This window comes from Myxine glutinosa, chromosome 5, assembly GCF_964187855.1.
Source record: "Myxine glutinosa chromosome 5, kmMyxGlut1.1, whole genome shotgun sequence".
NCBI classification, from domain to species: Eukaryota; Metazoa; Chordata; class Myxini; order Myxiniformes; family Myxinidae; genus Myxine; species Myxine glutinosa.
The window spans coordinates 157,847,549-157,872,370 of NC_136265.1; the positions used below are offsets into that span (position 1 = coordinate 157,847,549).

The following is a 24,822-nucleotide window of genomic DNA, read 5'->3' on the forward strand; positions in this document are numbered from 1 at the left end:
AGAGCTGTCTCCCTTGACATTTCACGTGCCTTCGATACGGTCTGGCACCCTGCTCTGCTCACCAAACTCTCCTCCTTTCGTATCCATGGAAATCTCCACGCATGGCTGGCGGACTTCCTCTCTGGTCGTAGTCAACGTGTGGCCCTGAATGGGTTTCTCTCATCTCCTCTTCCTGTTCAGGCTGGAGTTCCCCAAGGTAGTGTTCTGGGCCCTGTGCTTTTTCTGGTCTTCATCAATGATCTCTCTGACTCTCTTGAAAATCCTCTCTATCTCTTTGCTGACGACTCTACTCTCTGTCGCTCCATTCCTCATCCCTCAGATCAGCAGTCTGCAGCCTCCTCACTCTCTGCAGAACTGGACAAAATCACAGACTGGTCAAACAAGTGGAACATGTCTTTCAATCCTGACAAATCTCACACTCTTACAATGTCTCTCCGAAAGGACCGACTGGACAACCCTCCCATCTACTTTCTCAACAATCCTCTCCAAGAAGTTCTGTCGCTCAAGCTTTTGGGTCTCACTATCTGCCATGATCTTTCTTGGGAAAACCACATTTCCAAGCTGGCCTCCAAAGGCAGTCGCCGACTGGGCATCCTCCGTCGTGCGAAGTCCTTCCTTGGCATACCTGAGCTCTTCACCACATACAAGGCTTTCATCCGCAGCTCAATGGAATACTGTTCCCCCCTCTGGGCTGGTGCTCCTGCCTCACACCTTGCTCGGCTTCACGCTGTTGAGGCCAAAGCTTTCAGAATCATTGGAATCTCCTGCGATGTAGTCAACTCCGAGGGCCTTTCACTCACTCACCGCAGGCAGGTTGGTGGTCTTTCCGTCTTCTACCGACTCCTCTCCGGCCTTGCTCCCCCAGCTCTCTCTGTGCTCTGTCCCCCCAATATTCCTTCAGGTCGCACAAGATCTGCCTGCAACCCTCTTATGGTTAAACTGCCAAAGTCTAGGCTCTCTGCTCACCTTCACTCTTTCATTCCCCTTTTCTCCCGTCTCTGGAACAAACTCCCCCACTCCCTTCAATCCCACTCCTCCCTCCAGGTCTTTAAAACAGCTGTTCACCACCATCTCTTATCTTCCCCCATCGAAAACCTTGATCTTTTCTACCCCTGGTAATTCACCCCAGAGTCCTTGCAGTGTTCATATGTTTTATTGCTCTCCCACCTCCCCCCAAGTCCTCCCGATGTCCCTGCTCTCAAATGTTGTGTTTGTGTCCTTCCCCCTCTTCCCCCTCTCTTTTGTGTCCTTCCCCCTCTCTCCCCATCTTGTCTGCCGCTCCCCTTGTTTTTTGTGTTTTGTGTGTCGGTTTGTCTTTTTGTGTAATTAATGTTCGCTCTTTCACGAGCCTTGATCTTGTATACAAAAAAAAAAAAAAAAAAAAATTACGCAGAGCAATTTTCAGATAAAATTCTCAAGAAAATACTACTTTATAGGGAGGCCCACACCCCACAAATTAACTCCACTTTAGGATTGCAAATATAGTTAACTCAAATGCAGTGGTTTGCCGATCTATGGATACAGCCATTTTAGGTGGTTTTATTCAGCATAATAGATGCTTCTAACATGTATGAATGATGTGGCATGTTGAATGTTTATATCTAACGACTCTTACTGAATGATATGTGACATCTCTCAGATTAGCACAGTAAGAGCTTGTTCGTAACTCTCTTGTCTTTAGTGAGTCATTGGTTTATGGTAATTAGCAAGCATTCTATCATGCTGCATGCACATGATTATTCCCAAGCTTATTTTGCTCCGATGGCAGCTTATATATTTAAAAGTTCAGACAAAAGGTTTTAAAAGCGAAGTAATGCATTATAACCAAACAATTTTTATTCTTCTATCCAAATTGGTTTCCGGTCTTGCTGGCGAGGGTTCGTTTATTCTCAGCTCTCCACGCTCTCCATCAAAATCGAAGTTAAGTAATTGTTCCCATTTGTATTTCGTGATAACTGTATTTATTTTATGGTGTATATATTGTCTCCCGACGAAGATTTTCGGTGCAAATCTTTCATACCTGTATTGAAAATCGTGTTAATTCGTGTCGTGTCTTGAGTCCTTGTACAGTGTACACTGTACAACCTTGAGGCTTTGTTTTTCTCTCAGCGGTCCGTCGTTTGTGATCCAATAACTTTCGTTCTCTGTTTTCCCAGTCTTTTCACCCCATAGCCTACTTCCTTATGTAAATCTCAACTCAAAAAAAACAAAAAAAAAACATTTCCTTCTCTGTTCTCATTCGTTTATTCATTCTTATTCGTTCGTTCGTTCTTCGACCACGTGTTTCTCCCCCATTTCCCCAGATAGATTGTCAAATTTCAACTCGTTATTTTATCGTCCATGCGTTATTGTTTGATTATAGTTAGTTTTGGTTTGAATTTCCTGTAACTCGTAATTAATTAATCGTGTTCTGCTCCTCGTGTGCGGCCTTGTAGTTGTACCCCCGTCGGTGTTTGTTAACTTAAGCGTGTTTTGCTTGGCTCTTAGTTTTTTCCCCTTCTACCCCGAACATAATACTCTGTCTAACGTTCTAAATCCCCACCCACCCCCCCCACCCCCCCAAAAAAAAACCAAAAAAAAAAACCAAAAACATTTATTTTCCTTTCTCCACGTGTACTGTTGTCTCATCCTGTATTTTCTGTCCAGGTGTGCTGTTTGCCCCGCCCCCATTATCTCCTTGCCATCCACCGTTTGCCCTGTTCACGTGACTCGTGGTGGTCCCTCTCGGTTCTCCCCCCGTTGGTATTTTGTGCATATAAGATTGTTGACGGTTCTGTTTAAATATTATTTAAATATGTTTAACCTTTCCCCTTCAGTGTTTTACTCAGTGGTATTTTACAACACGCTGTTTTTCTTCCTATTTAAAAGGCTTTTCTCAATTTCCTCTCCAACTCATTCCACTTCAAAAAAAAGAAATTCAATATCTTATACGTCTCCCTCACTACATGGTCTAAATTCACATTCATTCCATCCCTCCTCCATCGTTCTGAATCGGATTGCTAACTTGAAAATCACAACAAACCCAATTTGTTTTCAATGTTCGTCTTTCATTAATCATCCACTTTCTAAACTCCCCTCTTGCCCCTCCCATCCAAATCCCCCCCCTTGCACCTACACTCCTAAACTCCCCCCTTGCCCCTCCACTCTTAAACTCCACCCTTGCCCCTCCACTCCTGAACTCCCCCCTTGCCCTTCCCCTCCTAAACTCCCCCCTTGCCCCTCCCCTCCAAATCCCCCCCTTGCCCCTCCACTCCTGAACTCCCCCCTTGCCCTTCCCCTCCTAAACTCCCCCCTTGCCCCTCCCCTCCAAATCCCCCCCCTCGCCCCTACACTCCTAAACTCCCCCCTTGCCCCTCCACTTCTAAACTCCCCCCTTGCCCCTCCCCTCCTAAACTTCCCCCTCACTCCTCCCCTTCAAAACTCCCCCCCAACCCCTCCCATTCAAATCTCCCCCCATACCATTCCTCTCCAATTCTCCCTCCTCCCCCCTCCTCCTCAAAGCTGCCTCCTCCCCACTTCGTCTCCCTTCTATCTCATACCTCCACCCCCCCCCCAACCTTCTACTTTCCTCTGCCCCCCCTCAAACAACCCCTCACTGTGCCTCATCCCTTCACCATCAAACCTTTCATCCTCCTCATCCTTCCCTTTCTTGGAACTCTTCTGCAATCTCTGACACACTATCAACGGCTCTCCCTACCTCCCCCTCTCATCCTTCATCTTACACTACTCCTCCCCTCCCCTGTCCTGTACCCGATGCTCCCCCTCTCTCTTCATTAACGGTATGGACCTCAAACATCCGGGGCCTTCGCTCAAACATGACTGATCTCTCCATACAGGTTGCTTCTGACAATCCAGACTTGATCTGCTCAACAGAGACTTTCCTCCTTCAAGATGTCTGATTCCTTAATATCTCTTCCTGGTTACTCCCTCCTCCGGTATGATAGACCTGAGCCTCGGCCTGATGGTGGGGTGGCTATCTTTATCAAAAACTCTCTTCCTCACTCTGCTTGCACTGCCCTCTCTCCTCCTCACCCCCAGGAGTACCTCTGGCTACGGCGTCCTCTCCCCTCCCACCTTTTGTTCATATGTGTTCTGTACCGTCCCCCAAACAGTGATGACTCCATCTACATTTCACTGTCTGACAACATGGACCAACTTCTATCCACTCATCCCAACTCTCACTTCCTCATATGTGGTGACTTCAACTGTCATCATGCCACCTGGTTGGGTGTGGGTTCCTCTCTCACCAGCCATGGCACCTCAGCAAAGGACTTCTGTGACTCACTGGGATTGACACAATCTGTCAATTTCCCGACCCGGATCTCAGCCAATGGAGTATCTTCTCTTCTAGACTTGGTTATGACAAACTTCCCTGCTAATGTCTGCTGCTCTTCTTCTGCTCCAATCGGTTCTTCTGATCATGTGCTTGTCAAAGTGGACATCTCTCTGGCCATTCTCAGAGAGCCTCCTCAGCGTCGACGAGTCTGGCATTTCACTCAGGCCGACTGGGACGGTCTTCAAGCAGCCATCAATCGTCTGGATTGGTCTCCCATCTCCACTGCCTCTGACATCAATTCTTCCTGGGAATTCTTCCAAAGCAAACTGATCTCTCTCATGCACAGATTTATCCCATCTCGCCTTCAGTTGTCTTACCCTTCCTCCCGTCCATGGTACACTGAATCTTGTGGTGAGGCAGTTGCCCTGAAACAACTTGCCTTTGCCTCTTGGAAGGCTAATCCAATTGAAGGCAATCTCAGTTCCTTCCACCAAGCTCGGAACAAGTGTGTGTCTATCCTCAGGAGTGCCAGGAAGCACTATCTCTCCTCACTCAAGAATGAACTCTCAAACCTGTCTCCTTCCTCCAAATCCTGGTGGCGTCTGGTCAAATCCGTTTCTGGTGTTTGTTCCCCCTCCATCCCCTCCCTTACCTCAAATGGCCACACAGTTGACATCGCACATGACAAAGCCGAATGCCTCAACTCTGTGTTTGCCTGAAAATCCTTAGTCCCAAACCCATCTCTCTCTGTTCCCACCTTTCCCAGTCAAACCCAACTGCTCCTGGACTCTGTGTCCTTCTCTCCTGACAAGGTGGAGGAGTTTTTGTCAAACCTCGACTCTGATTCTGCAACTGGACCAGACGGCATCAGCCCATGGGTCCTAAAATCCTGCTCTGCCGCTCTATCTCACCCTCTCTCTGTTCTTTTCACCCTATCTTTTGCTCAAGGTCATCTGCCAGCATCCTGGAAATCAGCAAACATTACCGCTTTACACAAAAAAGGTGCAAAAACAGATCCTTGCAACTACAGACCAATCAGCCTGCTCCCAATTATCAGCGAAGTCATGGAATCCATCATTGCTTCGGATATGAAATCTTTCCTCTTCTCCAATGGCTTGATCTCTGATCATCAATTTGGTTTCAGACCAGGTCACTCTACTCTGGACATGCTGCTTCTGCTGTCTCAACAATGGATGGAGTTCCTCAATGCCAAACAGGAAATCAGTCCTGTCTCCCTTGACATATCACGTGCCTTCGATACGGTCTGGCACCCAGCTCTGCTCACCAAACTCTCCTCCTATGGTATCCATGGAAATCTCCATGCATGGCTTGCGGACTTCCTCTCTGGTCGTAGTCAACGTGTGGCCCTGAATGGATTTCTCTCATCTCCCCTTCCTGTTCTGGCTGGAGTTCCCCAAGGCAGTGTGCTGGGCCCTGTGCTTTTTCTGCTCTTTATCAATGATCTCTCCGACTCTCTGGAAAATCCTCTCTATCTCTTTGCTGATGACTCCACTCTCTGCCGCTCCATACCTCTTCCCTCAGATCGGCAGTCTGCAGCCTCCTCACTCTCTGAAGACCTGGACAAAATCACAGACTGGTCAAACAAGTGGAACATGTCTTTCAATCCTGACAAATCTCACACTCTTACTATGTCTCTCCGAAAAGATCGACTGGACAACCCTCCCATCTACTTTCTCAACAATCCTCTCCAAGAAGTTCTGTCGCTCAAGCTTTTGGGTCTCACTATCTGCCATGATCTTTCTTTGGAAAACCACATTTCCAAGCTGGCCTCCAAAGCCAGTCGCCGACTGGGCATCCTCCGTCGTGCGAAGTCCTTCCTAGGCACACCTGAGCTCCTCACCACATACAAGGCTTTCATCCGCAGCTCAATGGAATACTGTTCTCCCCTGTGGGCTGGTGCTCCTGCCTCACACCTGGCTCGGCTTCACGCTGTTGAATCCAAAGCTTTCAGAATCATTGGAATCTCCCGCGATGAAGCTATCTCTGAGGGCCTTTCACTTACTCACCGCAGGCAGGTAGGTGGTCTTTCTGTCTTCTACCGACTCCTCTCCGGCCTTGCTCCCCCAGCTCTCTCTGTGCTCTGTCCCCCAAATATTCCTACAGGTCGCACAAGATCTGCCAGCCACCCTCTGATGGTTAAACTGCCGAAATCTCGGCTCTCTGCTCACCTTCACTCTTTCATTCCTCTTTTCTCCCGCCTCTGGAACAAACTCCCACACTCACTTCAATCACACTCCTCCCCTCCAGGTCTTTAAAACAGCTGTTCACCACCATCTCTTATCTTCCCCCATCCAAAACCTTGATCTTTTATACCCCCACTAATTCACCCCAGATCCACCTTGTTTGAAATTCCAACTTCTTTCCTGGAAGTCCTGGCAGTGTCCATATGTTTTACACCTCTCCCACCCCCCCCCTTCCACCCCCCCTCTTCCATGCCTCCCCCCAAAGCCCTCTCCCTCCCACAGTTCTCTCGATGTCTCCATGTCTCTCCGTCCCTGCTCTCAAATGTTGTGTTTGTGTCCTTCCCCCTCTCTCCCCATCTTGTCTACCGCTCCCGATGTTATTTGTTTTATGTGTCTGTTTGTCTTTCTGTGTGATTAATGTTCGCTCTTTCACGAGCCTCGATCTTGTATACAAAAAAAACAAAACAAAAAAAAAACTCATTGTGATTCAGGACAAAAATACATATACGTTCATTTGACATCAATTCACCATCAACTTAAATATTTGGATGTCCATTTGTCCATCTCTTGTAAATTCTCATCAATTCACAACTGGAGCACTATAGAGGATAAAATGCTGGTGAAGCTGAGATATGGGAGTGGCCAGACCACTAACGACCCTGCCTCTGCATGGGAGAACTCTTCATAAAGCAATTTGTCGTTCCGAAGCTGTTGTTCAAGCTTTCTTGCTTTTCAGTATTCCTGATCAATTTCTGGCTGAGATGCAACGGAAGTTTTTGGACTGCTTTTGAAATAGGAAGCATTAGGTATCCCTAGGAGTCCTGAGCATGCCCCTTGCTGAAGGTGAACAGGGTTTTCCCTGCTTTCATAGCCACCTTTATACCCGCAGGCTACAGACCATTCAACATTACTTTTGTGATCTGAATAACACAATGGCACGTGCTGGCATCATACTTTTTCAGTACAGTGCTCAATATAGGGTACAAAAGGCAAATATTCATCATCATCTTCCAAAACTTTGCCAGTGACCCATTGCCTTCTATCAGGAAATGCTGAAGGCCTGCTATGCAATTGATTTGAAAAGATAAAATGGTCCTCCTCCATGGAAAAAACATGCAAAATACATGATGCTATTTTCGTTTGCTCGTTCGAGGATGGGACCTCCATGGGAGACATGTGTCAGGTGAAATACCAGGAGAAATTGCAATGTTTAATACATTTATTTCCTGAAAAAGCTGGTAATTTGTTGCCCTTCAAGGAGAATAGTTGGGCACGAGTGGAAGAGTATGCTTTGAAGTGGTCCAGATTAGATAGTGCTGAAGACTCCGCAAAACAGGTGCGGCCAGAGCCAATGTGAAGTTGCCCCCAAACAGCCAGCATGGGGGTATTGGAGAGGGGGAATGTAAGAAGAATGAGCAAGCAGTTTGCAGTATTTAGTCCTTTTCATCTTTTTATCCTGATGTCTCATGGTCTCTCTCATCTGGGTCAATTTGCTTCATCTTCACAGTCCGCTTGAGTCTGTCATTCCAGATGGAACTTTTTGCCCTTCCACTCTGCTTCACCCTTTCGTTACATTCTTCAGCACCTTGCACTTCTCCCCTCGCTTCATTTCCACACACAAGCTTTCCCACGTACCACAATGCCCCCTCTTTTTCGATTTTCTTTCTCAGTACTTTCCGTGGCTTTTATTGACACACTTGCGGACCCGGCGTGCCTTCTCCATACCATGTCCATTTCCACGTTGCCTCAGGGATGCTGCCTGCTCTCGCACCAATGGAACGAGATTTATTGCAGCTACGCAGGTCATTGTGTTGGGAGAATGGGCCTCCGTCATCTAAGACTGGGCAATGCCGTAGGATGAAGGAATACATAATTGTAGTGGTAGCCCATCGAGTGTGTCACGCAGCATTTGTTTGCTCGGCCAATTAAGTAGCCGCCAGGTAGTTAGCGGCATGGTTCCCCATCTGCTTCATTGATCTATTAGTTATGGCACACTGACCGTGGGCGCAAATATCTTGCCAGAGGCGTGTTGTCGACAGCACCTGTGGTCGTTTTAGACACAATGGGTTCGGAGTTATCTGCCCGTCTGGCCATCTAGTCCATGGGCCAGACCAGATATCGGTACCACCCGAGGTGGCAAAAGTTCCATGGTGCCAATTTATTTGTTACACCCATATAAGTAAAATAATATGTGATAGCAATTCCAAATGGGTAGCTTTTTCATTTTTCTTGCAGGAAAGCTGTTTTTGCATTAATCGCGATACCGCAACTCCGCGCTGTTGTTACTAGTATCATCTTCCAAATCATTTTTTTAGCTGAATAGACAATGTAACATGCTTAAATATCTTAGCAAATGGATGTTTGTAATAAAGACATGTATGTTATACTATATAATACATATTCTTGTATTTATTCATGTGTGGAAACTAACTTTTTCTTCAGTTTTAGTGTCTTAGTTAAGAACAAAATATATGTTGGATGCTGGCAGTGTCCAGTTTTCTTCCGTATTCCGTATACTTGGCCACTGGTGGATACTTCCTGGTAGGTGAGGCAAGAACAAGAGGCTCTGCAATAATTATGTCTATTTAGTTAAGCAGAAAATATATGACAGATATGTAAAGTGCTGATTTCCCCTCATCAGTGGTGATATACATTTGCAGCCTGGTTAGAATAAGTCCAGTCATGAATGCTTGATTTGCTTTCAGATATCAGTCCACTGGTTTCACCAGTCTAATTAAGTGTAATTAAATATAATTAAGGACTGGCAGACTACTAATTTGTGCAACATAGTAATGTGGATTGATAATTCTATGTTGCAGGTGAAAACTGACTGAACATGGCCTCTGACGGAGCAAGCAGCCTGCCACTAAAGCGGCCACGAGTGGAGTGCATCATCCACTGTTCCAATGACAATACAGACAAGCTGGTTTCACTACAAGACATTGACTCATGGAGAACATTGCTGAGGGCAGCCCAGATCAGAAAACATGCAGCAATTTTGAAACTAGCTACGAACCTTCCTGATGGACAGATTCCAACAATCCAGTACCACAGAAAATGTCGCAGTCTCTTCACCATGAAAAGACATCTTGATGGCATCCTCAAATGTGCCAGTGCCAGTGAACCTGCTCAAGACACAGGATCACAGAGAGCAGCTAGACAATGTGCAAGCACATCAAGGACTTATGAGGCAGAGTGCATTTTCTGCCAGAAAGACACCAAGTATGCTAAAGGACAGAAGACGAGAGAAATCCTCATACAATGTCGAGAACTGCGAGCTGACGCCACAATCAGGAATGTAGCCATGGAGAAAATGGACAGCAGAATCCTTGCCATAGTCAGCAGAGACCTGGTAGCTGCAGAAGGTCACTATCATAGGTCGTGCTATCGGTTCTATACCAAAAGAGAGGTTCGCAGTGGACAGGATGCAAGCCAAGATGATGATGCTGAAGCTCAGTATGGCGCTGCTGTGGATCAGGCCTACAATGAGCTGTTCCTGTTCATCAGAAGGGAGCTTTTTGGCAATCCTCAAGTGATGACAATGACTGATCTCTCTTCTAGACTGGTGGCTTCAATGAACTCTCTTGGTATTGCCCATGTAAGGGAATCAACCAAGAAACACATACGACGGAAACTGGAAAGCGAGTTTGCAGACTCCCTGCACATCTTCTCTGAGGGAAAAGGGAAACTCCTCCTGTTTCCAGACAACCTGTCCATATACGAACTTGCCAAACAATACCAATCGCTACAAGCAGAGCTGCATACTCAGAAAGGCCTCCATGCTGAAGATGTGGTCTCCAAAGCAGCCCTGAAAATGAGAGCCGACATCAAGAACCAAGATGCCCCTCAAGCCTGGCCACCGGAAGTCAAACCAGAAGCAGAGGACACTACCATTCCAGAGTCGGTCATGGTCTTCCTGTGCTATCTACTTACAGGTTCCAATGACCCTGATCATGCATCTCAAAGAGTCCAGCGGCTTCTGTGTTCACTCGGCTATGACATGGTATATGCTGTAACACGTGGACTGATAAAGCCCCCGAAGCACATCGTTCTGCCATTCGCTATCAAGTCACTGACCGGGAATGTAGAGTTGATACACATCCTCAACCGACTCGGCCATAGTGTGTCCTATTCTCAGATGGAAGAGATCGACACTGCTCTGTGTCTCCAAAAGCTCTCGCTATCAGGGAGTGATGTTGCCCTCCCAGGTAACATCCATCCTGGCATATTCACAACCTTAGCCTGGGATAATATCGACCGTCTGGAAGAGACCACCAGTGGAGAAGGAACATCTCACAGAGTGAATGGGATTGCCGTACAAGCAAAGCCAATCACCCCAGTGTCCACCAGAACCATGCTGACTGTAGGAAAAACAAAGCAGAGAAGTATTGATGCACCACCACCAATGAACAAGGCCGCAGTTGCCAGGGAGCTTGAGAAGAATGTATCTCCTGCAGACACTATCCCAACACCTTCGACGTGCATCATTGATGGGATGAGTCTGGTGCAAAAGATTAATGGAAACAACAAAACCTTTGCACAGCTAGCAGAGGTGGCCTTGTCTAGGGTCCTGCATGAGTGTGGACAGAGTCAGAGGGTTGACGTGGTATTTGATGTTTACCGCCAGCCTTCGATCAAAGATGCTGAAAGGCTCAACCGTGGTGCAAGCACAGCCCTTCAGTACAAGAGCCTTGCAGGGGGGCACAACATCCAGCAATGGAGAAAGTTCCTGTGTAGCGCCTGCAACAAGACCAGCCTCATCAAGTTCCTGGTGGAGCAGTGGAAACTCCCAAGGTTCCAAGAGATGCTGCATGACAAGGAACTGTATGTGACTTGTGAGGAAACATGCTACAAGATAACAGAAAATGAATGGGTGGAAGTGTCAGAGCTGCAGTCGACACAAGAAGAAGCGGATACCCGTCTGCTCCTGCATGCATTGCATGCTGCAAATGCTGGCTCAAAGGCAGTCGTAGTCACAGCTGAGGACACTGATGTCATGGTGCTCTGTGTAGCCTTCCAGAAGGAGATCCCCTGCCCCCTCTACCAGAAATGTGGCACACAGAACCGCACACGGTTTGTCAACATCAGCAAACTGGCAACCTCAATTGGAGACAGCATGTGTGACAGCCTGGTTGGGCTACACGCCTTTACAGGGTGTGACACTGTGAGCGCATTCGCTGGCCGTGGGAAGCTGATAGCACTGAAGCTGGTGAGGAACGACAGTAACTACCAGGAGACGTTTAGACAGCTTGGTCAGTCATGGGATGTCAACCCAGAACTATTTGAGAAGGTACAGCAGTTCATCTGTCGCATGTATAGTGCAGCTGCTAGGACTGGTGAGGTCAACGAACTGCGCTACCAGCTCTTCTGCGCAAAGAGGGGAGGAGTCGAGTCCAGCCAGTTGCCACCATGTAGAGACTGTCTCTTCATGCACGTCCTACGAGCCAACTACCAGGCAGCAATATGGAAGTGCTGTCTGCAGGCTCGCCCAGCGGTGCCAAACCCTACCGAGCATGGATGGACAGTGGATGAAGATGGCAAGCTCGCCATCCACTGGATGCGTTCACCACCAGCACCAGATGTGGTCTTGGAACTCTTAGCTTGCAAGTGTGTGCGTTCCTGCAAATTGCCAAAATGCACATGCCTGACCAATGGACTGTCATGCACAGACATGTGCAAGCTACAAACCTGCAGTAACCAGAAACAACAGGAAGATGAAGAATCCTTCGAACTCGGAGACTCCGATGAAGACGAGCAGTTCGATGACTGACTATGATATCGCTAGTTTGGTACATTGACATACTCAGTATTATTCTGAAGAGCACAGGACGTGCTTTCCCTGGAAACACCCTCAGAATACATGTAGACATGTAGACATTTTGATAATGTGTTGTGTCATTTCATCTTTATGTGAAGCACTACCTGACCATACCGGGTACATAGCCTACAGTCTGTTAGTTCTGTTAGTATGTGATTTCCAACCATTTTGTATAACATTTGAGTACTAGTACTGTTTATAGCTATTGTGGCATACATGTACTTGAGATGGGCTCAGAAGATGAGCTCAGTACAGCCTCTGGACTTTCTTTCCCTTGATTCAGAAAACCGTTTGATTAATATGTGTTGTGACCTTTTCATGTTGTGACATGTTTATGTGACAATTTCCATAACAATCACGTACGTGTATTATAGTAGCTGTTGTATTCCAAAATTACACTATGTGAAGATTGTATGTTTAAAATAAGACATAAAGCGATAATTTTGGGATCTACGTTGTCTCAGTACTTTCTGATTAATATGCCCAATTAGTCCATGGGCCCGTACCCAAAATTTCACACATGGACTAAATCAATCCGAACCGTCGAACGCCTTTTCACAGGGTGCGGGTATAAAATAGCTGATAACTACCACTAAGCTACCAGTCCAGAATTGCTATCACATCAGCATGTATCCCACATACATGCACCTTTCCAAAAATCATTACTAGAACTTGCCACCTCGGGTGGTACCAATTAGTGAAATTTCGGGTCCGGGCCCATGGACTAATCACAATGCTATTCTCAAGCTTCACCAATAATTCCTTCACCTTTGCTGTGATGAGTCTTTGTTCTTATCCTACTCTTGTATTTTTTTTCTTCCCTGTTGTAATTCGGCTCATTCAAGAATCAAGATGCTTCATACTTGTACGTTAAAAAGAATATAAAATGTATTATCTAATTTTCTGTTGTATAATGCATTGTTTTATCAAAACCTTTGAGATGAGATTTATATTTGAGACTTATATCAAGATGTGGCTTGTACATGACCCTATTTGCATGTTATGGGCGATTGGGTGAGTTAACCTGATTTCAGCCCCCCCCCTTCCCCCCGCCCCACCCCCTCTTTATGTTGCAAGCAGAACTTTAAAATGTCTGGCATTTTGGATGATGCTGTGTCTGTAGTAGAAGATGATACTTGGAAGAGGATTCGCAGTATCCTCAGCCCAACCTTCAGTACAGGCAAACTCAAAGAGGTGACGATGATTATTTTGTTGACCAAGTGAGGACTTTTGTTTTTCCATGATGAATGAAAGAATCTCTTTGACATCTGGCAAGTCTTTTTTTCGCGAGTTGGTATTGATTAGACTGCAGTTTCCACTATCAGGTTTTGTACTTAATTTCCTCTGTATCATTGTATGTGGATACACGGTACAAGGAACTTTGACAAAGCATGGAGCTATTTAACCCTCACCGTGTGTGCGCTGATCAACGCTACATGAACTCGATCTGTCAGTTCATCAACTTCATTTCACTGAAGGGCGTTATGGAGAGGAGAGCCATTGATTTTCAGCAATCACGGAAAACAGATGGAGTTTACGGAATCTGACTTAAAACGAAAAACTGAATCTGAAGGAGTAAATTAAAGGAAAAAAATCAAATCAAGTGCAAATACATTCAAAGTACACTGCCCCCTTGCCAAATAAATAAATAACATCCTCCAGCACGGTATTGCCGGGGAGCCTTAGGCGCTCGGCAATACCGCCATTAGGGTGGTCCAAAAAACATCGATCTCTCCGATTTTGATGCTCTACTGGATTATTGTTAGAAATGGTCTAAAACATTCACCCACCAAATATTTTCGCTCAATTCCATCTCGAAACTCATACACACTTCAATTGAAATATGGCGTTTTTCACCAAATTTGGCGAAATGAGAACAATCCAATAGCAACCTAGGTGGAAAAAGTACACGCACTATTGTACGAAGCCATTTTGTGGTTCATGACTTTTTGCATGCGCTTGCGCCTGTGAGTGTGAAATCATCATGGTCGAAACATGTTTGACAATGTTTGAAACATGTTCATACATGTCTGACTCATGTTTCGACCATGAGGACTTCACAGGGGTATGTACCATCAATGACATTATTTAGGAAAAATATATTTCTAAAGTCTTTGTAAGCCTCTCAACATGGACGATTTCCATTAAAATTGACCAAAATGACAAATTTATATGTTGAGTGTGTATGAGTTTATAGATGACTCAGATGCAAAATATTTTTTGGGTGAATGATTTAGAGCATTTCTAACAATAATCCAATAGAGCATCAAAATCCAGATAAAAAAGTGATTTTTTTTCATTTTTGGACCACCCTAACCGCCATGCAGCTCATAGAGACTGCATTGGGAGGGACAGGTGTACAATAATTGAATGATTAATTGCGTAATTAAAATCAATAATTAACAATCGTAAAATAATTTATTAATCAATTGGCTAATAGCATACATCAAACCACTAGTGTTTCAACCGATGCTGTAGCGTTTTGAAAGTTAATTAAATTAATCATAAATTAAATAATTAATTGATCAATCAGTAAATAATAAATCGATTTATCAATAAATCAAAAATATCCTTTATAGCCAAATCACTTGGTCACTGTTGTGTCTGAATATCAGCTTCTTTGCTCAAAAGGTTTCTCAGATTTTGCCCAGATGAGAAAGAAAAGAAATAAGTGATTAATATCGAAAATAAATAAATAATAATCGGAAAATAATTAAATTATTAATCAATTGGCTATTAGAATACTGAAACTACCACCTTGTCATCCGAATCTGTAATTTTTTAAAAATTGATTACATAAGTTATTATTCAAATAATTAAATAAGTAATCGATTGATTGATCAATCGATAAATCAAAATATCCTTTATAGCCACATCACTTGGTCATTGTCGTGTCCAAATATCACCTTCCTCGCTCAAAAGGTTCCTGAGGTATTGCCCAGCTGAGAAAGGAAATAAATCAGTACTTTATATATATATATATATATATATATATTTTGTATACAAGATTGAGGCTCATGCAAGAGCTAATATTGATCACAAAAAGACAAACTGACACCGAAAACTATGATAAAGGGAGTGGGAGACAAGATGGAGAGAGAGAGAGAGAGAGAGAGAGAGAAGCACACAAGTACAACATTTGAGAGCAGGGACATTGGGCATTGGGAGTTCTGTGGGAAGGAGAGGTCTTTGGGGGGGGAGGCATGGGAAGGGGGGTGGGGATGGGAGAAGTACAAAACACATGGACACTGCTTGGACTTCCAGGAAAGAAGTCGGTATTTCAAAAAGTGGATTTGGGGTGAATTAACGGGGGTAGAAAATATCAAGGTTTTGGATGGGGGAAGATAAGAGATGGTGGTGAACAGCTGTTTTAAAGACCTGGAGGGAGGAGTGAGATTGAAGAGAGTGAAGGAGTTTGTTCCAGAGGTGGGAGAAAAGGGGAATGAAAGAGTGAAGGTGAATAGAGAGTCTTGATTTTGGCAGTTTAACCGTAAGAGGGTTGCAGGCAGATCTTGTGCGACCTGTAGGAATATTTGGGGGACAGATCACAGAGAGAGCTGGGGGAGCTAGGCCGAAGAGGAGTCGGTAGAAGACAGACAACCAACCTGCCTCCGATGAGTGAGTGAAAGGCCCTCAGAGTCAGCTTCATCGCAGGAGAGTCCAATGATTCTGAAAGCTTTGGTTTCAACAGCATAAACCCGAGCTAGGTGCGAGGCAGGAGCACCAGCCCAGAGGGGAGGGCAGTACTTCATCAAGCTGTGGATGAAGGCCTTGTATGTGGTGAGGTGCTCAGGTGTGCCAAGGAAGGACTTCGCACGACGGAGTTGGACTTCCCAGTCGGCGACTGGCTTTTGAGTCCTGCTTGGAAATGTGGTTTTCCCAGGAAAGATCATGGCAGGTAGTGAGACCCAAAAGCTTGAGTGACAGAACTTCTTGGAGATGAATGTTGAGAACGTCGATGGAAGGTTTTTCCAGACGGTCTTTTCGGAGAGACATGGTCAGGGTGTGAGATTTGTCAGGATTGAAAGACATGTTCCACTTGTTTCCCCAGTTTGTGAGTTTGTCCAGGTCTGCAGAGAGTGAGGAGGCTGCTGTCCACCGATCTGACGGATGAGGTATGGAGCGGCAGAGAGTGGAGTCATCAGCAAAGAGATAGAGAGGATTTTCCAGAGACAGAAACATCATTGATGAATACCAAAAAAAGCACAGGGCCCAGAACACTGCCTTGAGAAACTCCAGCCTGAACAGGAAGGGGGGATGAGAGAATTTCATTCAGGGCCACACGTTGACTGCGACCGGTTCGGAAGTCTGCAAGCCATGCATGGAGGTTTCCATGGATATGATAAAAGGAGAGTTTGAAGAGCAGGGCTGTGTGCCAGACCGTATAGAAGGCACATGATATGTCAAGGGTGACAGCTCTGATTTCCTGTTTGGCATTGAGGACCTCCATCCATTGTTGTGGCAGCAGAAGCCGCATGTCCAGAGTAGAATGATCTGGTTTGAATCCAAATTAATGATCAGAGATCAAGCCATTTTGATGGGTTTGGGACAGAAGATTTTGAGGCAAACACAGAGTTGTGGCATTCAGCTTTTTCATGTGCGGAGTCAGCTGTGCAGCCGTTTGAGGTAAGGGAGGAGATGGAGGGGGAACAAACGCCAGAAACAGATTTGACCAGTCGCCACCAGGATTTGGAGGAGGGAGACAGGTTTGAGAGTTCAGTCTTGAGAGTGGAGAGATAGTGCTTCCTGGCTCTCCTGAGGGTAGACACACACTGGTTCCAAGCTCTGTGAAAGGAATGGAGATTGTCTTCCGTTGGATTTGTCCTCCATGAGGCAAAGGCAAGTTGTTTCAGGGCAACTGCCTCACCACAAGATTCAGTGTACCATGGACGGGAGAAAGGGTATGACAACTGAAGACGAGTTGGGATAAATCTGTGCATGAGAGAGAGCAATTTACTTTGGAAGAATTCCCAGGATGAGTTGATGTCAGAGGCAGTAGAGATGGGAGGCCAGTCTAGATGATTGTTGGCTGTTTGAAGACCGTGCCAGTCGGCCTGAGTGAAATGCCAGACTCGTCGGCGCTGAGGAGGCTCTCTGAGAATGGCCAAAGACATGTCCACGTTTTCAAGGAAATGATCAGATGAACCGATTAGAGCAGAAGAAGAACAGCAGACATTTGCAGGGAAGTTAATCATAACCAAGACAAGAAGAGAAGATGCTCTGTTCACTGAGATCCTGGTCGGGAAATTGACAGATTGTGTCAGTCCCAATGAGTCGTGGAAGTCCTTTGCTGAGGTGCCATGGCTGGTGCGAGATGTATCCACACCCAGCCAGCTTGCATGATGACAGGTGAAGTCACCACATATGAGGAAGAGAGTGTTGGGATGAGTGGATAGAAGTTGGTCCATGTCCATTAGGGTGGTCCAAAAATGCAAAAAAATCACTTTTTTATCTGTATTTTGATGCTCCATTGGATTATTGTTAGAAATGGTCTAAATCATTCACCCAAAAAATATTTTGCATCTGAGTCATCTATAAACTCATACACACTCAACATATAAATTTGTCATTTTGGTCAATTTTAATGAAAATCGTCCATGTTGAGAGGCTTACAAAGACTTTAGAAATATTTTTTTCCTAAATAATGTCATTGATGCTACATACCCCTGTGAAGTCCTCATGGTCGAAACATGAGTCAGACATGTATGAACATGTTTCAAACATGTTTCAAGCATTGTCAAACATGTTTCGACCATGATGATTTCACACTCACAGGCGCAAGCGCATGCAAAAAGTCATGAACCACAAAATGGCTTAGTACAATAGTGCATGTACTTTTTCCACCTAGATTGCTATTGGATTGTTCTCATTTAGCCAAATTTGGTGAAAAACGCCATATTTCAATTGAAGTGTGTATGAGTTTCTAGATGGAATTGAGCGAAAATATTTGGTGGGTGAATGTTTTAGACCATTTCTAACAATAATCCAGTAGAGCATCAAAATCAGAGAGATCGATGTTTTTTGGACCACCCTAATGTCCATGTTGTCAGACAGTGAGACAGAGAGATGTAAATGGAGTCATCACTGTTTGGTGAATGGTACAACACATATGAACAAAAGGTGGGAGCGGAGGGGAAGCCCTAGCCCCGTGGTTCCCAACCTGGGGGCCATGCCCCCCTGGGGGGGCCATGGTGTATTTCTCGTGGGGCCATGGGGTAATTTGAACCATACTAAAAATCAAATATTGGTTTAAAAAAAAAAATTGTTTGACTTTGATATTGTTTTGTTTTTTTCCTATTGCAGATTTGACGTTGTGGCTTCTGGGAGTAAAAAAGAAAGTATCTTGACGAATCCATCAAGCTTGGATTCACGTCCATTACCGTGTCTGGCCAAGAGAAACCACAATGTGTGCTGTCACAAGATTTTGAGTACTGAATCCATGAGGCCATCCAAGTTGAAGTTACACCTCGAGACGAATCACGCACAACATGCAAAGCAGGATGCCAAATTTTTGAAGCGGCATGAAAGAAATTTAAAACGACAGAAGTTGGAAGAGGGAGGAGCTTTTCAACAACAAAATGTAGCAACTGTCCAGGCTTCTTATGAAGTTGCTCTTGAAATTGCAAAGAAGAAAAAACCCCACATTATTGGGGAGACACTCATCAAGCCTTGTACCCTCCTCATTGTCAAACGGGTTCTCGGCAAGGCAGAGGCTTTCAAAGTTGCACAGGTGTCTTTATCGAATAACACAGTACAGCGTCGTATCCGTGACATGTCGGAAGATGTGAAACAACAGATCATCAATGAGATTAAGGCAGCGCCTTTCGGCTTGTTTTCTTTGCAACTTGATGAATCGACCGATGTTAGTTCCTGCTCCCAGCTACTGGCATTCGTTCGCAATGTCAAGGGAGATGATATCAAGGAAGAATTCTTGTTCGGCAGTGCCCTGGAAACAATGACAAAAGCTAACGACGTCATGGAAAAAATGAAGTTGTTCTTCGATGCGGGAGGAATTCAGTGGGAGAATGTATGTGGTGTCTGTACTGACGGTGCTCCTGCCGTGCTTGGTTCCAAATCCGGATTCCAAGCAAAAGTGAAGATGCTGGCACCACAAGTGAAAGGAACCCACTGTATGATTCATCGCTACGCCCTGGCTTGTAAGACTCTCCCTCTCTCATTGAAGAAAGTTCTTAAAGTCATAATCAAGATTGTTAGCTACATCAAGGCAGGAGCTCTCAACACCCGAATGTTCAAGGAGCTGTGCAAAGACATGAACGTGGAACATGAAACGTTGCTGTACTTTTAGCTCTTTCACGAGCCTCGATTCAGTATACAAAAAAAAAAAAAAAAAAAAAACTATACTGCTGTACGCTGGCTTTTGAAAGGGAATGTTCTGAACCGTGTCTTTGAACTTTGTGCGGAAGTCAAACATTTCTTGAATCTTCAAGGGAAACATTACCTCCTGCAGCCTTGCGACGAAGAATTGTGGAACGAATGACTTGCTTGTGGAACGACTTGTGGAACGACTGACATTTTCGAGCAGCAGAACCAGCTGAACCTCAAGCTCTAAGGAAGAGCGACTAATATTCTTTTCCACGATCATCTCAGAGGATTTGTTGCCAACCTCCAAAACTGGCGCAGGAAAGTGAACACAGGAAACATTGCTGTTTGAAAGAATGTCTGAATTGCAAGACAGCATGGGAAAAGAGATTGATCCCATACTGAAAAATGACATTCTTGAGCATCTGCAGTCACGAGAGCTAGAATTTCATAAGTATTTTCCTGATTTAGACGACAATGAGGCAAAAATTGTGAGGAATCCTTTTTCCATCAACCTTTGCATGGAGAGCATGCTGGAGGCAATGCAAGATGAATTCCTGGATCTCTGAAACGATTCATTTGCCAAAGACACATTCGAAGAGAAGAGCTTGACGGAATTTTGGGTGGGAATGGGTCGCCAACCCTAATATCAGCCAGATAGCTATCCGGTTGCTTCTGCCATTCTCGTCTACCTATCTCTGTGAAGCGGGGTTTTCCACGCTGTTAATATCAATTTGAAACATCTAATTGGCTCCACATGGAAGATGACCTCTGCTGTGCCCTGACTGTGACTCAACCACGGATACCCCAATTGGTAGCTAAAATGCAATTTCAGCCATCCCACTGAGTTTTTAATTCACTTTTACGGCGCATGCACCGCATCCCTAGTTTTGATTACCTGAGTTGTTCTCGAATTGAGTTTCTTTTTGTGAGATTATAACACACTGGTTAAATACAGACACAACAGAGGTTTTTAGTTTTCACATATTCTTGACTTGGAACCTTTTCATACTGTTTTCTTGCGTGACAGTTCTATTTTATGCTGTCAATAGTGTTGCTACTGATAATATTAAAATCTCATATCAAACATGCATCATTCGAGCGACGTTGCTTTGTTTGCTTCTTCCAAAAACGATGTAGTTGGGAGCCAGTATGGAACAGAAAAAAACTATGGAACTAAATGTTCATGTTGGCTACTTGGAATTCCTCATCTGTGTAATAATTTACCAGTTCTCATACAAACAAAATAGCCAATTAAAGGAAAAAAACACCTCTCAGAATGCACCACAGAGCATCTAGAAATCAATTTTTTTCTGAGGGACATGCCTCCAGACCTCCCGAGCCTGCTTACACACGCTCCGCCACTCGACCCTTGCGAAAGGGAGGGGGTTGCTGGGGATGTGCTCTGGGAGCCAAGGGGGCCATAACACAAAACAGGTTGGGAACCCCTGCACCTAGCTTGGGATATTCCTGGGGGTGTGGTGGAGAGAGGGCAGTGCAGGGAGAGTGAGGAAGAGTTTTTGATAAAGATAGCAACCCCTCCACCAGGACGAGGCTCAGGTCTATCATACCGGAGGAGGGAGTAACCATGGAGAGATATTAAGTAATCAGAGACATCTTGAAGGAGGAAAGTTTCTGATAAGCAGATTAAGTCTGGTTTGTCAGAAGCAACTTGTATGGAGAGATCAGTCAAGATTGAGCAAAGGCCCCGGATGTTTGAAGTCCATTCCATTAAGGAAGAGAAATGGGGAGCATCGGATACAGGACAGGACAGGGGAGGGGAGGGGTAGGGTAAGATGAGGAAGAAGAAGAAGAAGAGGAGGTAGGGAGGGCTGTTGATGGTGTGTCGGAGATTTCTGAATAGGTAGGAGAAAGAAGGATGAGAAGGACAAAATGTTTTATGGTGATTTAAAGAGGCACAGTGAGGTGTTTGAGGGGGGAGAGGGGTAGCGCGAGGAAGAAGGTTGGAGGAGGTGGAGGTATGAGTTTAAAGGGAGAGGAAGCGGGGAGGAGTCCGCTTTGAGGAGGATGGGTGAGAGAGGAGAATTGGAGAAACATGGAGGGTGGGGAGATTTGAAGAGGAGGGGGCAGTTGTGAAGGGGAGGGGTGAAGCGGGAGTTTCGGAGGAGAGGAGTGAGGGGGGTGTTTAGGAGGGGAAGGGCGAGGGGGGGGGAGATTTTAATGGGAGGGGTGAGGGGTGAGGGGGGAGTTTAGGAGGGGAGGGGTGAGTTGGGATTTTAGAAAGTGTTTTTTTTTTTTGTTTTTTTTGGAATCGATGCTCGTGTAAGAGCCAACACATTAAACATGAAAACAGACACATAAAACATGCAATTAAGGTAGTGGGAGACAAGAGGGGGAGAGAGGGAAGCACACAAGCATACCAACAGAAGAGAACAGGGACGTCGGTAGATCTGTGGAAGGGGGAGGGCTGGGGGAGGAGGGAGGCTTACACAGTATAAAGCAAATGACCATTTCCAGGAATTTCAGGAAAGAAGTTGGGGATTTAAAGTTGTGGATTTAGGGTGTTTTAACTCTTTTATTCCTCTTTTCTCCTGCCCTGGAACAAACTCCCACACTCTCTTCAATCCCACTCCTCCCTCCAGGTCTTTAAAACAGCTGTTCGCCACCATCTCTTATCTTCCCCCACCCAAAACCTTGATCTTTTCTACCCTCATTAATACACCCCAAATTCACCGCTTTCAATCTCCGACTTCATTCCTGAAATTCCTCATCGTGTCAATTTGTTTTATACCGTGTTCACACCCCCCCCCCCCCCCGCTCTCCTCCCACACCCCCCAGCCCTCTCCCTTCCACAGATCTCTCGATGTCCCTGTTCGCTGCTGTTGTTGTGCTTGTGTGCTTCACTCTCTCTCCCCATCTTGTCTCCCACTCCCTTTATTATATGTTTTGTGTGTTCGTTTATGTTTTTTGTGTTTAATGTTAGCTCTTACACGAGCCTCGATCTTGTATTCCAAAAAAAAAATCTTTTGTAGATGGTGACTTGCAAGTCGAGCCTCAAGGGCGTTGCAGAGAAGCGCTTCTTTTTAAATAACAATAAATACAAGACACAGGGAGGTGAAATTCACTGCATGTGATGTGTAACGCATGCAGAGTAAAAGGAGTTTTCATTTATGTCCGTAGGATGTCTAATAAATGAAGATATATGTACACCTGGCACGAGGCTTCAGCCCTTGGCATGCTCATGAGGCCGTACCGTTGTTTTTTATTTTATTTTTTGCTATACCAGGTCTAGGCTTATGGAAGAGCTCGGACACAGAACATATGAGGACACAACATAGCAAAGGAAACCGTAGGGGGAAGTGGAAATTCTAACAGCAGGACAGAGGGAGAAAGTAGACGTAGACGGACAACCAATGGAAGCAGGTAATGATGAGTGGTAGGGGAGAAAGCAAGGGATGGATAAGATGGATACGTCAGCAAAGTTTTGGGAGGGGTGGGGATGAATTAACGGGTGCAGCAAAGATTGTGGTTTTGTATGGGGGTTAGGGGGTGGTGGTGGGGGGGGGGGGATGCCTTGACATTGTGATGAACAGGTGTCCTGAAGACCTGAAGGGGAGAATGAGATCGAAGTGTGTGGAATGTGGCAGGGAAAAAAGAGTTATAAATAAGTGGAGGTGGTTCTGGATTTTGGCAGTTTCACGAGGAAGGGTTTGTTTTACAGTATAGTTCATGCAGATACTTGGGGAGGACAGAGTACAGAGAGGGCAGAGGTTGCAAAACCCAAAATGACGAGGAAGAACACAGAAAGAGCACCGACCTGTTCGCGATGACAGAGTGATAGGCCCATAGACTCGTCCTCATTGCGAGAGATTCCAAGGATCCTGAAAGCCTTGGTTTCCATGGAGTCAAGCTGAGCAAGGAGTGATGCTGGGGAGCCAGCCCAGAGGGGAGAGCAGAACTCCTCAAGCTCCAGAAGAAAGCTTTGAGGTAGAAAGGAGCTCATGTGTGCCACGTGGTTTTTTTTTTTTTTCAACATAACGCCATTGACAAAGTATGGGCACTTTTCTATTTTCGCTTCATAATTTTCGTGTTAACATTTTTTCATGGAGGCGCAGGATTAGATTTGGATCCAGATCCAGCTTATCATCAGTGGGATACAAAACGTAAACTGTTCAGCCTGGCAGAGGAATGCTCTCCACCGAGTGCTGTTGTATTTATTCTTCTTATTTTATGCCACACTAATACCCAAATTGGTCTCAGCATATTTTGGTTGCACAAGATATTTGTATGTTTGTGCATGTGTTCGTGCGTAATGCTTCATGATTGCCGTGGTTTATTTTGCAGATGGTTCCTATAATCAAGCACTATACAAATATATTGGTGGAACATCTAAGACAGCGTGAATCTCAATCTCTGGATATTAAAAGGTAAGGTGATTTATCTGATGTCAAATGACCTGACTTAGTTATGTGCAGCAGACTGGCTTTATTCAGAATTTGATTATCTCCTGTATTATTTAGCTGAGTAATTGAGTAAACTTCCCTCGCCCTTTGAAGAGGGAAATTGAAGTCTGAAATAGAGGATTTTGCTTGTCATAATGTAATAAAATGAGTTCCCTTGCAAAGAACTTCAATGCAGGAGACCATTAGGCCCATCCAAGCCTGCATGATGATTGCCAAGCTATGGTTGTTCATGCTCCATCTTTTTTATTTAATGCTGAGCATCGAGCAAGGAAGCATCACACACCACCGTTGTCTTTGGTATGACTCAACCAGGGTTCGGTCCTCCGACTTCGCAGACTCTGAGCAGACGCTCTCATGATTACGCCCCTAAGTCTGATTTTGGTCTTTGTGTGTATATTTATTCGAGACCATGGAAGCAATTTTGGGAAATGTTAACTTGTTTTGATACATGCCACAAACTGCTTACTCCATTACAGTTGGTATCGGCTTTGTATGTATCGATAACCTACAGGGTGTTTCAAAAAGAGTGAATGAATATGAATGATCGTTTTAAGGCCATTTTCCCCGCTAGAGCAGAGGTTAGCCTTGCGGGCCCCATGACAATCATGGTTCTCTGTTTGAGGCAATGTTTTTATGGCCGGATGCCCTTCCTGACGCCAACCCTTGGTCACGCTCTTACGATGCGCAGGGATACGGTGTAGCTATTCTAAATCGGGGTATACACCGTGATCATTCATCCCAGCAAGCTGGCACTCAATTTGCCGACCTCGGAGGGATGAC

The 24,822-nt window shown here is 45.2% G+C and overlaps 1 protein-coding gene across 1 annotated transcript in view; it reads left to right on the forward strand.

Moving 5' to 3' along the window:
* The window catches only part of LOC137426900 (cytochrome P450 3A30), an 84,769-nt gene that overhangs the window by 28,895 nt on the left and 31,052 nt on the right, over positions 1 to 24,822 (forward strand). The window contains exons 5-6 of the mRNA XM_078778886.1: positions 13,379 to 13,492; positions 23,924 to 24,006. Of these exons, the coding sequence (XP_078635012.1) occupies positions 13,379 to 13,492; positions 23,924 to 24,006 (197 nt within the window). The remainder of the gene's footprint in view (positions 1 to 13,378; positions 13,493 to 23,923; positions 24,007 to 24,822) is intronic.